Source organism: Salvia splendens, chromosome 9, assembly GCF_004379255.2.
Source record: "Salvia splendens isolate huo1 chromosome 9, SspV2, whole genome shotgun sequence".
In the NCBI taxonomy this organism is placed as follows: domain Eukaryota; kingdom Viridiplantae; phylum Streptophyta; class Magnoliopsida; order Lamiales; family Lamiaceae; genus Salvia; species Salvia splendens.
In genome coordinates, this window is record NC_056040.1 from 2,437,039 (window position 1) to 2,454,291 (window position 17,253).

The 17,253-nt window shown below is 36.9% G+C and overlaps 3 protein-coding genes across 3 annotated transcripts; 1 reads left to right on the top strand and 2 right to left on the bottom strand.

The window, feature by feature from the left end:
• Positions 1–3,037: 3,037 nt before the first annotated feature.
• Positions 3,038–6,563, bottom strand: LOC121749584 (myosin-binding protein 7-like). The gene is made up of 4 exons (XM_042144155.1): positions 6,279–6,563; positions 4,621–6,201; positions 3,911–3,957; positions 3,038–3,521 (listed from the first exon to the last, which is right to left on the bottom strand). Exons 2-4 carry the CDS (start codon positions 5,992–5,994, stop codon positions 3,413–3,415), a joined length of 1,530 nt encoding a protein of 509 aa, XP_042000089.1. The 5' UTR covers positions 5,995–6,201; positions 6,279–6,563; the 3' UTR covers positions 3,038–3,412.
• A 4,037-nt stretch (positions 6,564–10,600) lies between these two features.
• Positions 10,601–11,835, top strand: LOC121747633 (putative UDP-glucuronate:xylan alpha-glucuronosyltransferase 4). Its single transcript, XM_042141707.1, has one exon. It carries the CDS (start codon positions 10,668–10,670, stop codon positions 11,808–11,810), a length of 1,143 nt encoding a protein of 380 aa, XP_041997641.1. The 5' UTR covers positions 10,601–10,667; the 3' UTR covers positions 11,811–11,835.
• A 1,462-nt stretch (positions 11,836–13,297) lies between these two features.
• LOC121747634 (transcription termination factor MTEF1, chloroplastic-like) lies at positions 13,298–14,530 on the bottom strand. Its single transcript, XM_042141708.1, has one exon. The coding sequence runs from the start codon at positions 14,403–14,405 to the stop codon at positions 13,401–13,403; it is 1,005 nt and encodes a 334-aa protein (XP_041997642.1). The 5' UTR covers positions 14,406–14,530; the 3' UTR covers positions 13,298–13,400.
• Positions 14,531–17,253: the final 2,723 nt, after the last annotated feature.

Sequence of the window (17,253 nt, forward strand, 5' to 3'; positions counted from 1 at the left end):
TATCAATTTTTTTGATAGTACTCACTTGTCAGTGCCAATCAATACTATCAATGTATAATTATGGTATATAGTGGCCAAATATTGTCAGAGACCTTCAACTGGATCGCCACCCCCTCTCAATTCAAATTTCAAAACCCTAAAACTAAACCCTAAATCTATCATAACACTCAGCTCGATCTTCCTCTATGTCTTTTGTCAGACGCAATCAATACAAAGACAAACAAACATTTAGGCCAGAATTATCTCACAATACTCACTTAAATTATCATAGAATTACATTTTCTGTAAGCAATGAGAATGACGAGCGTCACGTAAAATCAATGATCAAGAAAAAAAAAGCAATTCGCCAAATAAATCACGATAGATGGTTAAATTCTGGTCCTTCCTACACTTTTTAATATCTGAAAATTAAGCCATAAATTCATGATGAAAATCTCGCAATTATTTCATCCGTCTCATTTCCGTCGAAATATATGATGACGTGGCGAGTGTTTTTAATCCAGTTTATGGGTAAGTGGCGTGTTTAAAATCGAGTAGCACATGATCGTATATTTGGCCCATAAAGCATAAAGGAGACAGGTGAGATAATTGTAAAAGTGTGGGTGTGACTGGAATTTGACCTATCTTTTATGATTTAATTGACAATTTACTCTAGAACTCCATATAATTTAATTTTAAATACTAGGAGTACTCCATAATTTATTTATTTGAATGATAAAGAGAGAAGTGATGAAAAGTTAATTAGAACTCGGGAAAGTAAAATCATAATTTTAGGGATATTTATTTATATAAATGGAATTGAAAATGGGATGGTGTTGGTCTCGTGTCAAAAAGTGGAGGTGCCGGCCAAAGCACGCGATAGGGACACGGCGGTGGGGACGGCGGAGCAGTGGGCTGGACACAGCTGAGCCACCACACACGTGGTGCCAAAAATCTATTACTGTCTCTTTACAGCTTCCACGTCCATCCCCTCATCATTTTACTATACACTATTTTCACCTTTTTTTACATTCACTTTTCATTAATTAATTTAACCAATTACGTGTTGGTCTTCTCTCATTAAATCTAATCCATTTATTCTCCATGAGTATTTGTATATAATTGTTAGATCATCATTTCTAACTTTCTAATTAAATGACTTAAAAAAATAAACTAAGACCTCCGTGTTTTGATTTCGTATTCAAGATTAAATTTTGCATATATCATCACTCTTATAATATATATATATATATATATATATATATATATATATATATATATATGTATTAAAATTGTAAAGAAAAAAAATAGGTAAATGAACACAAAAAACCTCTTTATAGTTATTAACTTATTAGGCTGTCCTTTTTAGTTTTTAGAAAATATATATAGATGTAGAAATGAAAATGAAATGAAAAGATGGAAAGGACAAGAGAAATTTAAAAGGAGGAAAATGTCTAGTAGCGATTATGAAAATTAGGTGTTGCGATGTGAAAGACAATATGGCTCATGCTTTCAAACAAACAAATTGGACGTACATAAATTACGTATAATTATGTCCACACAATTGTCATGGATTTAGGATTTAGAGAGAGACAGTGAAAAGAGAGAGAGAGAGAGAAGAGGCTGAAAATGGCCATCATTTATGACTTTGGATTTTAATCAAAAGATGATATAATGTCCGAAGTGATACCATATAGTAAAATTCATAAAAGTAATTTTATACAATATCACTTTTAATATCTAGTACTATTTTTTTTTTATCAACTATAGGTCAATTTAGGTTTTTACCATCAACTTTAAATATGGTTTCATAATATCTACTAGTATTTTTTGTTTCTCTTTTATGAAGTGTATTTTTCGACATTCACTTAAGGAATATATATCATGAATACATTTGTCAATGGACATTTTTCACAATGACACATAAATTTGGTGTTCGCAATATAACCCATAATTTATTTTATAAACCGTGAAATTCCTACTAAATAGTTATTGCTCGTTGAGTGCTTGCTAATGTTGACATGTACGTTCGATAAGTGCTCGGAAGGTGCTTGTCGATTAGTTAAGCAATGTTTTTTGTAATAAATATCAATCATTATAATTTTTTGAACAAGAAGGGAAACGTTCAAAGATATGCAGAACTAAAAATTACTAGTAATACATATAAGTAGAAAATATTGCAACCAAAATTAGTGACAAAAAGAATATAAATAGTGAATGTGATCAGGCATATGGAGTAAGATGAAATCATTGTTTAAATCTCTCAATAAACTAACTGTATGACTTAAAAAGGAAAATTTGAAGGCACCCCATCAGGAGGAAACAACACCCACTTCTTGGAGCCTCTCACCACCGCGTTCCAAGCAGAGGTCGAGTTAGGATCATTGGATCAATGTGGATAGACGATCCAGACCCTGCCGGTCCAATTATGATCCACCTATAGTCCGGCCTCTCGCTCCCTAAAACACTAACAAGATCCTCACTGAAATACACAGGAACCCCATAATTCATCCCCAGCTGAGGAACTTTCTCAGCAAACTCAGGGTCGAAAAGATACAATCCGAGTACCTAAAGTAGTTCCCGAGCTTCATCTGCACCTGCCCAACCGAAAACTGAGCATCACCACAGACTCCAATCAGATACTCCCTGTCCCATTTCTCCATTGCAGGCCATTTCTCGAGACAACCCTCCAACAACACCGGCTTATTTAACTCCTCAAAGCTCGATATAAACTCAACAAAAATCCCCCTTCTCCTCTCTATGTTGTCCATCTCAACCCACTCAGGCTTGATCTCAAGATTGGCACAGAGACAGCTCTGGAACAAGTACACACAGTAAAAATCCCTAATCCTAACCCCACTGCCAACAATCTTGAGCTTGGATTTATATCAGCATATGAGAGAGAGTACTAAATTTTTTTTTATGGCTTGTTAAGACATGTCAAGAAAATTCTCAATAAGAACACAGATACGATAAGACATGATCCTAGCTCATAAATTGTGTGTGTGTTTGTGTCGCGTTGAGAAGTATCAGTCCTACTATAAACAACAGTTGGGGATACAAGAAAAATAACAAATCAACATTATAGTGTGAAGTAAAGGGGAAAAAATAGAAAGCACAAGTGGTAATATACAGCAGAGAACTATCTAAGAGGCACACTCAGGACTATAGTTCCACAAACCCAATTCTTAAATTGGCTGATCAACAGACAAGAATATGCATATCCTATATCCACAAAGTAGATGTATGCTATGTCACAAATTGAAGTAGCGAAACTGCACAACGACGTGTGATTAATGACCAATCAATCCCCTTATCAGCAAATCCACAAGAGCAACCTTCACGCACAATCGAAACACCAAAAACGCAGCTTCAAAGCACTCAGCATCCAAACGGGTGTGGAAACAGGGGATTGAAGAAAGACTGATCAGTCTCAGTTTCGCAGGTTTACTGTCGACACAACCCTGCACTGTCCGATACGAGGACCTTTGTCTAAAAGCATTAGCAAACCTTCATTCCTGGCAGATTTCCCGAACATGTACCTGAGACGGTCAGAAAAAATATAATCAGTGCACAATGGTAATCTCATACAATTTCTATCATCTTCCATTATTTTTTGCTTTTTCCTGATTCTCATGAAAATGCCTCTTATCAGAATCAATAAGTGATTCTACTCCACTACTTCACTAACTGCTAGCTATTCTTTCACTGAGGCTAACACTTAAGATATGTTATCTCTTTGAGACTAGCTACTGTTATGAGTTTTTATCTGGCAGAGCCTTCGGTGCTCAGATATCATATCGACAATATTAAGCAGGCATAAGGAAGCACTACCAAGCAAAACAGCAGAAAAGAGTATAGAGCAAAAAATATCTGATATCCAATAATCTCCACAAGCTAGTCAGATGATTCCATGGTACAGTATCTTTACCTGCTTCTGCGTGCTTTCCTTCTCCAGAAAAGAAAAGATATGACCCACTGAATAAAGAGAAATACATAGTCAGCATTTATGAAGAAAAGGTTATTTACAAGATTTATGGATGTAGCTGAACTGAAATTAATGTCCTGCAATCAGCTTTCACACACGATCAGTGTGCTGCATGAAGGATTCTAACTAGAGACAATGATCAGTATGCTAAGCTTCTGAAAGTGTATGTGCCTTTTATGTGGACTATAGAAAGGAGAACAATATATCTATCGTGATACACTAACAGCCAGAAGATGATCTCAAGTGTGTGCAGACACAGTGAAAAGATAAAAGTTAATAACAACACAAACTACATAGTATCATGATGCTGTAATATATGGAAAAGTAGGTCTTATTGGTAGGCATCATATCTACTTAAAAAAGCTCGAATCAACTGTTTTTGTAACATAAACTGCGGCTTGCCCCACTAACAATTATAGGTAACAAAAGGCCCGTTCAGGGCAATATATTGTGTGACTGCTGATGGTTAGATTGCATAACCAATTAACCATACATATTAATCAAGTTTTTCCAAATACTAATGTTTATTTGATCTAGTGTAATTGCAGATAATGCAGCACAACAGAAAAAGGGGAAGATATCTCTTTCCGGTTGCACCTGTTCAGATGCAACTGGAATTAGGAAATAATTCAAGTATTTACAACTATCATTACCTTGAATAAGGAAATGAAGCTAAAAATCTTAGTCGCTGGCTTCTTCTGGATAGGCATTGCTTTAGCTGGTGCCATTTCTTTGCACAAGTTCTCAGCTATCTCTTTTAACAAAACCAGTTGTGCTTTATCAGTTCCAACAGAGATAAGAGCTTGCCTCATTGATTCTCTATCAGCTTCAAGCGCCTGAAGCCTTGCATACAGCTTCTGCATCTCTAGGTCCGTAACATCAGAATGGTCTAGTGAGTCCTGGGGACTTTTTGTATAGTCGTCATATGCGGATCCAATTGAAGCCTTACGTTCCATGACACCAGATCCTCGATGAATGGAATCTATTGTGTAAACTCTGTCATTTATGTCACTCCCAGCTTCAGATGCACTATCCACTCTCCCGAATGTTGTCTTCTTGAAACTGCTACCAAATTTTGGGGAATCTGTGGCAAAATCTCGACTCATTTCTTTAACCATCACAAATTGTGAATTTGAACTATCAGTAGATGACTTCCTAAGATGCTTAGGTCGTCTTGGAGATGGACCAACAATTACCTTTTCAAGCATGTTCTTTGTGCCAAAGTATTCCCTATCCGGTTCAATGGTTTTAGGACTTCGCTCAAATTCACTGAGCCTGTACTCAAAATCCTTCATCTCATACCGAGAGCGTGGTGTTTCCCCAAACGGATATTTCTCAACGTCAGCACTTTCCTCATCGCCATCTGGATAAGCCTGGGATTCATGTATATTGCACTTGAGAGATGGGTACACCTCGTACGCAGGGAACTCATATTGTCCCTCTAGGTTCTCTGTCATGCTTGTGTTTTGGCCCACAACCTTATCTCCATCGACTTCAGACTCCGTGAGCCCAAAACTCAACATCTTTTGTTTTAAGGCCTGAATCTCACAGGTAAGTGACTGAATGATCTCTTCCCTCTTATACAACAAATCCTCCAATGCCAATACCTCCTCCTGATCATGCGCCATTTTCTCCTCCGCGAACCTCTTAAACTGCCTTGCCTCCATTTGAACCTCTGCCTTCTCCCTCTGCAGCCTCAGAATCATAGACATGGCCTCATTTGCAGCTGAAGAGGATGCATTTCTCTCCTCATCCAATTCCATAATGAGGTCCTGGATAGTCTCCTGCTGACTGCAGACTGTTTCACGCAGTGCCACGCATTCATTTTCTACCTCCACACGGGCATTTTGCGGCACAACAAGTCCCGGCACAGAGAATTCGTGTTCATCCTCGACATCATCATACTTACGCTTGACAGAGCGGAGACACGGCTTGGATAAAGCCGTGCCCTTCATCGAACAGCTGCTGCACCCACAGTCAGAACATTGGACATGGCTCATCGATTGGCCTGAATCATCTGACTCCATGGATCAGTCAATACACACCCAACGCAACTTCACCACCAGAAACTCACAATTTTACCCCAACTATAAATAAATTTCTCAATAAATTCAGAATTCAAAAGCTCCAACTCCTCCACCCGTATATGTATTAATAAATTTCCCCATCCATGCCACAACACAAATAAAAACCAATGGTTCCGGATAAAAATGATTCAATCGCCATTAAATTCCCTGCAATACACACGACGCGTAAACAAATCCGCTCGCATAAATGAGATATTTCCTGAATCGCATACTGAAAATCGAACCTGGAATTTCCCGGGAAGCTGCGAAGAGTGAGAATGATATTCTCCGGAAAGCCAAAGGTGTTTGCCTGCAGCAATCAATCTCCAGGTGGAATTGGGAGATTGATGGAAGGGAAACTATGATTGGGGGAGGATTTGAAACCCTATCTCTCCCGGTGATGTGTTATTCTCTCTCCGGTATCTGTCTCTGCAATTCTGTGTTTATTTCGCGAAAATCTGATAGCTGATTTTAGAGAGAGAGAGTGAGAGGTTGGACTTTGGAGAGAGAGGGGGTTAGTTTCGGAAGTTTAGATAAGCGTCACAAATTAGCGATTAAGATAAAGATTAATTATTAATTCACTCATTAGTATGACAAAATAATAAGAATATTTCAAACTGTTAATACTATTCCAATAATATTCACACAAGTTTTTATCATATTCCAATGATATTCATATAGTACTTTTTAAATCATATTCCAATAATATTCATACTACTTTTATCATAATCTTAGTCTTCATATAATATGAAATAGCTATTCAAAATGCCCAATTTATATATTTATGTGTTTAATTTAAATTGCTGATGTTGTTAAATGTTAAGAGTATCCCAACAAGGTTCATACTTTTTCCACTTTATCATAATCTAATATTAATTGGTTTTTTCCTTTAATTGAAATGATCGACGTGGTTGCATTATGACAACATTTGGGTTGACGAAATTAAGCCACTTTTCTATTATCTATTAGTATTTTTATTTTAGTTCATTATCACTAATAAAATAAAAATTACTCCATGTCACATTTCATTTTCAATTTTCCATCCACACAGGCCATCAAGTTGGGACCAAAAAAAATACTGAATACGGAGTATTGATTAAATAAGGAATAATTGTTTTCTAAACCACAACAATTCCATAAATATTTCAAATGGAATAATCAAATATGTGGCAACAAAATAATATTATTTTTTTTACAAAGTGCCGTTATTATATTTGGAGTATTATTCAAAGATATCGATATATCAAAAATGATATAGTTTTATTAACAATTTTAATTAAAATAATATATTTAATATTTAAAAATTTAAAATTTAATTTTATAAAATTAAATCTAATATTGAAATAAAAAAAATAAAGTGAAGGATGACAAAGGGAAGAAGAAGATAATTTTGAAATAATATCAGATTTAGTACATCATTGAAATAATATCATACTAAAACAGTTAAAACGTGAAAAAGACAAAATTACCCAGCAGTCCCAAAGGGCATTTTCGGAAGAAAACGGTACAAAATGACCAATTTTGAAATAAACCTTTAGTCCAAGGACTATTTGCGAGATAAACTCATAGTCACTGATTTTGTAGTTCACTCTTATTATAAACACAAAGTAAATATTTAACCTCTAGATGATGAAATAAGGGAGAAAAATATGTATTTTATAAAGAACATGGGAAGAAACATTTTAATTTGGGTTAAGATGAAAAGCAATTTACATAAAAGAGTAAAGGTTAAAACTGGTCCTGAACATAAGTCCATTTTATGATTTTGGTCTTATACTTTATCTTTTGAATTTTTGCATCCTGAACATTTCAACTCGGATCACAATTGTTCCCACACTAACAATTCCGTCAATTTTTAAACGTTTTTAACCCAATTTTGACCGATTTTTAAACGGTTTTAACTTGAATGAGGCTGTTAAAACCATCAAAATCGGTCAAAATCAGGTTAAAATCGTTTAAAAAATGACGAAATTGTTAGTGTAAGACCAATTGTGATCCGAGTTGAAATGTTCAGGATGCAAAAATTCAAAAGATAGAGTATATGACCAAATTCGTAAAATAAGTATATGTTCAGTACCAGTTTTGGTCTTTACTGTTGCATAAATAATATAGTAAATAGATTATTTTTTTACTGTTATTTATGTACTTCTTTATTGTATACTGCTCCATACTTTATTGATATTGCAAAACACAACGTGCATGGTTCAAATGCATAGTTTTCAACAAGGTTTTGAAAAGAATAGAAAAAAGAACATAAATTAGTTTAATCTAATAATATATTGTAAAATATGAACAAAGTGAGTGACCGAGTTAATATTCGGACCAAGTCATCAAACTGGAACGAGTCAAATTTAATGACCTCGATTTTGAAATTAGAAATTAGTTCTAGAACAATGACAGATCAATTTGAAAATCTGAACTCAGATTAATTCCAAATTTGAATTAAATCTTTTTTAGGTATAATAGATGAAATAGATTCCATAATGAACTATAAATTGTTAATGTGAGAGCCAATCACGATACTCTAATCAAATGTTTTTGGGCTTTATTTCAGTACTCGGGCCCATTTTGTATTTATTTTGTTTAATGAAATTTTATGTCTCTTTTTATAAATTCAGTGTTTAAGTTTATCGGTTATTTTGTTTTAATACTACTATAACTTATAAAACACGTATTTTATACTACTTCATATTTATTTCTTTCAATTCTTCAAATTTAACACAACAATATTTAGTTTGACATTACAGCTATATATATGGGCCGCGGCCCGCTCATCCAATGGTTGGAAAACTAATTTCGAGGATCAAAACATTGATAGTCTTAAAAGAATTATTAAAAATCATCATTTAAAATTTTTTCATTTATCACTTCGTAATTTATCCATTTCATCCTATAGAAGAATTAAATTACCACTAATGCAAGTGCATTAAACTAAAAAAATAACCAGCTGTCCAATTTTTTTTATTCCTTGAAATAATAGAGTTTAATTAATCTATCACTGATTAGGGAAAGAGGTTTGTGTTTAAGGGTTCTATCTAAGAAGGAATAAACATTTGCAATCAAGTAAAGAGATGTAAGTTCGTGATTAATTGTAATATTATCCCTAAAAATAAATACATTAATGCAAAGTTCATCATTATTCGGTTTGTTGAATGGTCACATTCTCGTACTTATATCAATGTAATTGACATTTATAAATTATAAGATCAATTCTTATTTAGAGGTTTCCACTAAAAATATATTCTACTTTTTTTAATACCTTGGTCATCAATTGTGTATTTACTGCTTTTTATAACTATGCGTAATTACAATTTTAATTAATAATGTAACATGGTTTTTCAATATTTATTATTCAAGATGATATGTCGAAAAATGATGGAAACCATGCATAATTAATTTAAATGACACATTTATTAAAACCCCGGCAGCTATATATAGAAAAAATTAGGCGTGAAAATACTGTTGAAAAAGTGTTATATTTTCGTGGAGATTCCTCACATATATATACTACTTGTTTAATTTATGGATAAGTGAATTCATTTTTTGAGTTCTCACTTTTTTCATAATAATTGTCACTTAATGAGTACATAAACTAGTCTTGTAATTTCTTGCAAGGATTGGGTCTTGGGATGTTTTTAGATTGCAAGTGAATTTGGTGGTGGCTAACTTGTTAGGGCACCCGCAACGCTGTGCCGTTGCGGTTCCTATGCCGTTCCGGCGGAACGGTTCCGCGACGGCACGCGTTGCAGGCTTCGTTCCGTCGCCATTCCGTGCCCATGCCGTGTCGCGTTCCGTTCCGGAGGAACGCGGAACGAAACGTTCCGCCACGCGCCGAGGCGACGTGGCGGCCTCCCATTCGACGCGTGAAGCCCACTCGCTGCCCCGCGAGTGGGCTTCGTCCAGGTGACGCAATAATTCAAATTTTTTTTTTAAAATTCGAATTTAATATAAAAAAAATTTTGCAACGGTAATGTGACCGTTTGTTTATATCCGTTTTGTATTTTTTTTATTTTTTATTTATTTATTTACTCTATAAATACTCCTATTTCATACTCATTTCAATCACAAACACACATCTATTCCTCTCTATTTCCACCCCAATTTTCATCTCAAATCAACTCTGCTTTCCTTCTCCCAAATTTAATCAAACTAATGGATCCTTTTGAACAAATGCGTCAAATATTGCAACAATCACTTGAAGAAGATCGACGACGGGAGGCCGAAGAAGCCGCGCCGCCCCAACGACGCTCCCGTACGTACATCCATCGTAACCGGGAGGAAGTCGCTGCAAGGTTAGTACGCGACGTGTGCTTTTTATTTTTTTAGGATTTTAATTGTGTGTTTTTTATTTTTTTAGGATTTTAATTGTGCTTTTTATTTTTTTAAGTTTAAGTTGTAATTTTTTTTAATGTTGTGTGTTTTTTAATAAAGTGTGTTTGTTTTTTAATAAAGTGTGTGTTTTTAATTGAATTTAGTTGGAAATAAAAAAAATGAAATTGAATGAATAGTAATTTAAGGAACGGAGGGTTGCAGGTTCCGTTCCTTAGTTAAGGAATGGAGTAAAAAAGTACAGTGGGGCCCTCAAATAGTGGTTTAAGGAGCGGTATAGGAACGGTATAGGAACAGCGTTGTGGATGGCCTTAGTGAGACGTGGGAGAGCCCTAACAAGGGTTACTACTAGACCTATATTTGCAGTGTTTATAGGGTCAAGTTGGCCCATGTGGGAGATCTTTAGATGTGATGATCTTGTCTTGCAAGATTCTGATTTTTGGATTTACAAACCTCAATTGAGAAGGATAAGACAGATACTACTCACGCCTGTCGGAAGTTGCCAACTCATCAACGACGTCGTATCGGGTGGAGGCTTACGGGCACAGGCAACCGAGGACGAGAGGACGAAACAGCCAAAAGAGGCTTATTCCACTATACTACACTCTTCAGAAACCTATGTATGTGGAGCAATAGCTCTAGCACAGAGCATCATCCAAGCAAACACAACAAAAGACCTCGTCTTGCTAGCCGACGACCATGTCTCTCCCGAATCCATCAACGGCCTCCGAGCAGCCGGGTGGAAGATCAAGTGGATCAAGCAGATACGCAACCCTCACTCGAAAAAAGACGCCTACAATGAGTGGAACTACAGCAAGCTCCGCCTCTGGGAACTAGCAGAGTACGACATAGTTATGTTCATAGACTCTGATTTCATCGTCACCAGAAGCCTAGACGAGTTCTTCGCACACCCGGGAGTGTCTGCCAAGGGAGATAACATAAACCGTTTCAACTCGGGGCTGATGGTTCTTGAACCATCCACGTGCACGTTGAGGACCCTGATGGAGAAGAGGTGGTTGGTGAGATCATATAACGGTGGTGATCAAGGTTTTCTTAATGAATTGTTCCCTTGGTGGCACCGTCTCCCCAACAAAATAAATCATCTCACCTACTTTCCATCAGCTGATGATCATAAAAATAGAGATCATACAGTGCCCGCTGATATATCCGGGATCCACTACCTTGGGTCGAAGCCATGGTGGTGCTACAGGGACTACGACTGCAATTGGGATATGCCGGAAAGGCAAATATTCGCCAGTGACTCGGCCAACAACATCTGGTGGGATGTTTATGACAAGAGGCCTGAGAATTTGAGACAACACTGCTCCTTGACACCCAAAATGCATACTATTTATAGAGACCATAGAAACAAAGCCAGAGATGCTAACTTACCTGATGAACATTGGAAGATCAAGATCAGAGACCCCAGGCTGAAGAATGTATTGTGATTCAGTATCAAATGAAAACATGATAACCTCTTCCCACATATTCTGCAGTAATACCGCACATTAGAAGTTTTTTTTCCCAATATTTCTCAAATAAACTATTTCCTGTAAATCAAAGTAAATTTGCTACAAAACTTCAGTCAAAATCTGGAAAATCTACATTTACCCAAAAGGAAATGTATGTTTGTTGATACCAATCTTAGAAATGAAAGATATCTTTCATATTAAGTTCACAAAGAGGAAGGAATTACTGTTAAATTTATATGAAGTTCACCTTCTTTCATCTTGTGGTTTATGCACAAGAAATTATCAACCACGTTTTGGACTTCACTTTTGAGTATATCATTGACTCTAAAAGCTGCAGAAAACTCAGCTTGCACACCCAACATCAAGCTCCCTAGAATAAAGCTTCTTGCACAACAACTGGTATATAAGGTCTCTGATTCAACTCCCATCTAATTAAGTCCTGCAATATAAGCACATTTTGCATAAAGCACACTAGAATGAAATATAAAGGAGAAAATGGCATTTAAAAAGCACAATAAAGAAGTAATCTACCTCTGTTTTCTGCTTGTTACATTTGCGATTTATCACTGAAACAAGTGTTTGAATATCCATAGTAGCTTAGTGGAACATCTCATACATCTGAGTGGACTTTTCTTGAAGGGCACTGGACATGGTCTTTGTAATAGTTGCTAAAGTTCTCAGTGGCCCGCTCTAGACCACGAATCTTCACTTCATATTCAACAAGAACATGGCCGTGTAAACATGTTCAATAGGAAGCCGGTCTAGTCCATTTGTTCAATAGGAAGCCGCCATTGGTTTTACTTTTAACAGATTCAATTAACTTTCTATCATGTTGGTTGATCTCAGTAAGCAGTGGGAGGATTTGGTTTCCAAGAAACTAATACGACTCAGTAGTATAAACCATTGATTTTCATGAAACCAGATTGATTTTATTAGTCCATGTGTAAAGTGAAATCCTAGAAATCCCAGAAAAACTGATGCCAACTAGAAACATTTCTGTCTAATCACAAATTTCACATTTTTAGCTCCAGTGACAAATATCATAATCCTATAGAGAAAAGCCATTAACCAATAATGGTATTTCTAAATACTTGTGGAAGCTTGCTTCATGAGATCATGAGCTGTTATCAGTCTTCCTAGCACTTCCTCAACAAGGCATGTCCTTCCTAGTGCTTCTATATATCAAGGTGATGAAATCTATTGTACTGCTTAGCAGTCGCTTTACACTAAACCAAACTCGTCCGGTACACCATGAGCAATCAAAACTGAAATAGGTAGTAATCAACAAACCGAAGCTGCTTTATCTCTTACAATTAAGATAGAAAGGCCTTCAAGAAAATGATTCTACCATATCGAATATCTAGCAAGCAAACGAGTAGCACATTCTAGCACTAGCATTGCTAAAAAACGGTGGCATTATCAACAGTAGACATAACAAAGACAGAAACATCACTCATCCATAATTCTTAGCAATGAAGAATTAAATTAACCTCATAATCATTCTCAAGAGTAGAATGTATGTACTGTGCATACATCAATATAAACAAACAACACCAATTTCCCCATCTATGTAACATCATCACCATGAGTATTTATCCAGAACGGAGAATTCCTCACCGGCGCAGATGAGCTACAGAACACCTCCAACCTCGCCCGAAACCGCGCCTTCGACAGCTTCAGCATCGTCGGCAACGCCAAGCACACGCCCTTCTCCACACACATCCCGTGCCTCGGCTTTATCCTATTCTCTAAGCTGAAGGAGAAATAATGGGGGAAAGCCACCAATTCCTTCAAATCCCTCCCCATTTCGACCACGAAGTAATCGAATTTCGGCTCGAAATTCTCCTTGATGCTGTAGCAGAACAGCGAGGGGAATCTCCTGAACATCGCGATCGTGTCCCTGTACGAAAACCCTAGCTTCTGCAGGTACTCAATTCTCGGAATAAACTTCGATTCGACGGAGCAGGAGAGGAGGAAGGTGAATTTGCTGACGTCCTCAATTCCGATCGTGCCCTGGAGGAAGTAGAGGGCGGGGCGGAGCTGGCGCTCGACGCTGCAGGTGAGGAGGCGGGGGCGGCGGTGGATGACGCGGCGGAGGTCGGGGGAGGCGACGCGGGCCTCGCGGAGGAGGAAGGTGGTGGCGCGGATGACGGTGGCGGAGGTGGGGGAGGTGAGGAGGTCGGGGCACATGGGGAAGATGCGGCGGAGGTCGGGGATGGTGAGGCCGAGGGAGAGGAGGAAGTCGACGGTGGATTGGATTTGGGAAATGGGGGTGGAGAGGAGGGGAGGGTGGGAGTGGAGGCAGTGGAAGGAGTCGACGCCGAGGGAGTCGAGGTAGAGGATGATTTCTTGGATTTGGGAGGTTTGCGGCGTCGGCGGAGAAATGGGGAGAGGCGTGGGATTAGCAGGAGACTTGATTGGGGGAGGAAGGGAGATGGTTTTGGTTGAAGAAGGAGGGGGAAATTGGAGGTGTTTGGGGCGGGGAGTGGAAGGGAAATTGGGATTGGGGAGGGGGAGGGGGAGGGGAGTGATGGCGGCGGCGGCGGAGGAGAGGTGGAGAGTTTCTTGCATAGTTGCTTGCTACATTGTTTGGAGACAGAGACGGAGACAGAGACAGAGACAGAGCCAAAGCGAGAGAGAGAGAGAGGGGAAGGAGATGATAAGGTGAAGAAGGCGTGTGTTATCTACAAATCTCCATTTTTGTTTGCTTCCACCTATTTTCAAAAGCTTTACGGTTTTATTATTATTATTATTATTATTATTATTATTATTATTATTATTATTATTATTATTATTATTATTATTATTATTATTATTATTATTAATAAAAGGCTGTAGTAATTGAAAATGGGGTTAACAATAAGCTGACTTGGGTTAGATGGGTTATTTTAAAAAATATAGTGGCCCAGTATTATAGTTAAAGCCCAATATGGTCCAATAAAATTGACATGGGCTTGAGAGCTTGGGCTTGAGAGCTTAATCGATCCACTAAGGAGTAAAATTTATGTCCTCTTATATGGACTTTGAGCAATATCTTAAGAAAGGATGTCATGTTAAAATTGCACCGACTCTTCGCCTTCAATACATATATAAACTCCACAGATATATGAAGCACAGTTTATGGGATCGGACTACGGACACAATAAAAAAGGTTGGTGTCGGTGTCAAAGGCAGAAGTAGTGTGACGATGAAAGTTAACCTCACTTCTGAGCAGGCCCGTCCCTTGGCCCGTGCGGCCTGTGCGACCGCACAGGGCCCCCAATTTTTAGGGGCCTCTGAAATATTTCAGCTCATATACATGTATTCCTATTTTTTCAGCCCAACAAAGCTATTTCTCTTGTATAGCAACGCCCAGGCCTTTTTCTAGCACCGTGACTCCAATTCTGATCGGTTTCTTTTCCCGATCGTAGACCTGGGAGCCGCCTGTTCGTGTTCGGTGTTCCTCATCGACAAACGCCGCAACAGGGACCAGCTCACCAGAGCCATCGTTGATCGCTTCTGCAGCGCTTGCCATCGTCGGCCATTGCGATTGGGAGCAGCGCAAACGCATCAATTTGTCTTTTTTTCTATAGTATATTTCTTTAAAATGCATTGTCTTTTTTTCTTTAATTGTCATATAGCTTTAAAATGTATTGTCTTTTTTTCTATAGTGGTAGGCCTCATTTTAGATTTTTGCACATGGCCTCTAATTTTGTCGGGACGGCCATGCCTCTGAGGGTTGGAGTGCAGTTTCCATACCTAGGGGTCGATGACAGCTCTAAAGGCCAAATTTAATTGAGTCGTCGACCATGATTGGAAAAGCTAAAACTTGTAGTAATAATTTAATAATCATTAAAGGGTATATATGTCATTTTCATTTCATTATCTCGAAGATAATCAAGCCCAAGAACTTGCATGATCATATTTAGATATTCATCGCCAATTAATAACAAATACAATCTTCTTTTATTCATAAATTACATATGTATTTATTAGAAATGGTAGTATTTGCTCTCACATTATTAGTTTAGAAGACGTAAATCAATGTATTTCCAAAAAAAAAAATTGAATGGCTTTAGCCCTGATGGCCACGTAGGAGCATTCGAAGGTCGAAAAGCATGAGTCTTTTTTATAGATGCATTACTTTTTATTAGTAGTGCTTTTCATGGTATATAGTTCTTTAATCTTCTTTTAGCAAGAGAGAGAGAGAGATGATAATTAATGGTATGCTAAATTGCTATCCTATATCATCTCCTGACAAACACAACACTTTTCTTTTCTTTTGTTTTTTATTGTACTACCTTTTTTTTCAACATAATACTACTTTGATAGCTAATATAGATAGATACTAGTAGTAATTAATTAACTAGGAGCAAGCTTTTACTTGATTTAACTTATTTGAAGGTTTATTTGTTTTATTGGGACGTCAAAGCATGGGTCAAATACTTATCAAAAGCAACACACTGTTAAATTTGATTCAAACGAAACTGCTTTAGTGGTAGAAGAGAAGAAAACTTTACATACAGTTTATACAAATTGGTGTTCTTAATTTCAAATTTTGAATGTCTTTTTAAGCCATCAAAGATAGGAAGACCCCTTTTTGACTGAGACTGCCTTTGAATGAAGATAAATACTTACCTATTTTTCATCTATAAAAGTTAATTAGATATCCATCAAAATCAATACAACTGATATTCAAATGAGGATCATTGTTACTGTGAGAACGTGAGAACCATTTTCAGCCGTTCGATTGTGAATATCTACCATAAATTGATTTGATAATGATATTGCATTCGGGTATTAGCAAACTCAAATTCGAAAATAGAAACAAAAAATAAGCCATGATTATGAGGTTAGGCATTGTAGTGTAGGAATAAGACAAATATTTAGGACAACAATTTCGAAATATTCTTGGTTGCAGAATTTCTCATGTCTTGGCTTGGGTTTGGTAAGTATTTCTTCACTTCTACAGCATATTTAAGTGTTCGTTTCTCCTTTCCCACAAAACACACACACAATTTTGTTATAAATTGCATGTAATAGGCAGTAAATGATGTGAAATTATTGTCATATTGAGTTTTCATTTTTATCACTTTTATTTCTTTTCTGAAATTCATTTCAAAGATTGAGATTGATATGATATGGATGGTGACCATTGCATGGGTTTCATCTCATTCTGTACCCATCACGCTAAGAAAAACGAGCACGCAGCTCAATCAAACTGATTCAAATGAAATAGTTTGACTCATTTTAAGCCTATCTTTGATAGTATGAAAACCCTAGAATCATTCTATCATAGTATGTCAAATCCAATCTGAAATCAATGCATTTTTAAATATAATAGTAGTAATACTTATTTTGGTAATCAGTATGGTTCAAATTGAATTTTAGGTGCTACAAGAAAGGAAAATTTTCCACTAGTGTACTTATTCAACATTGG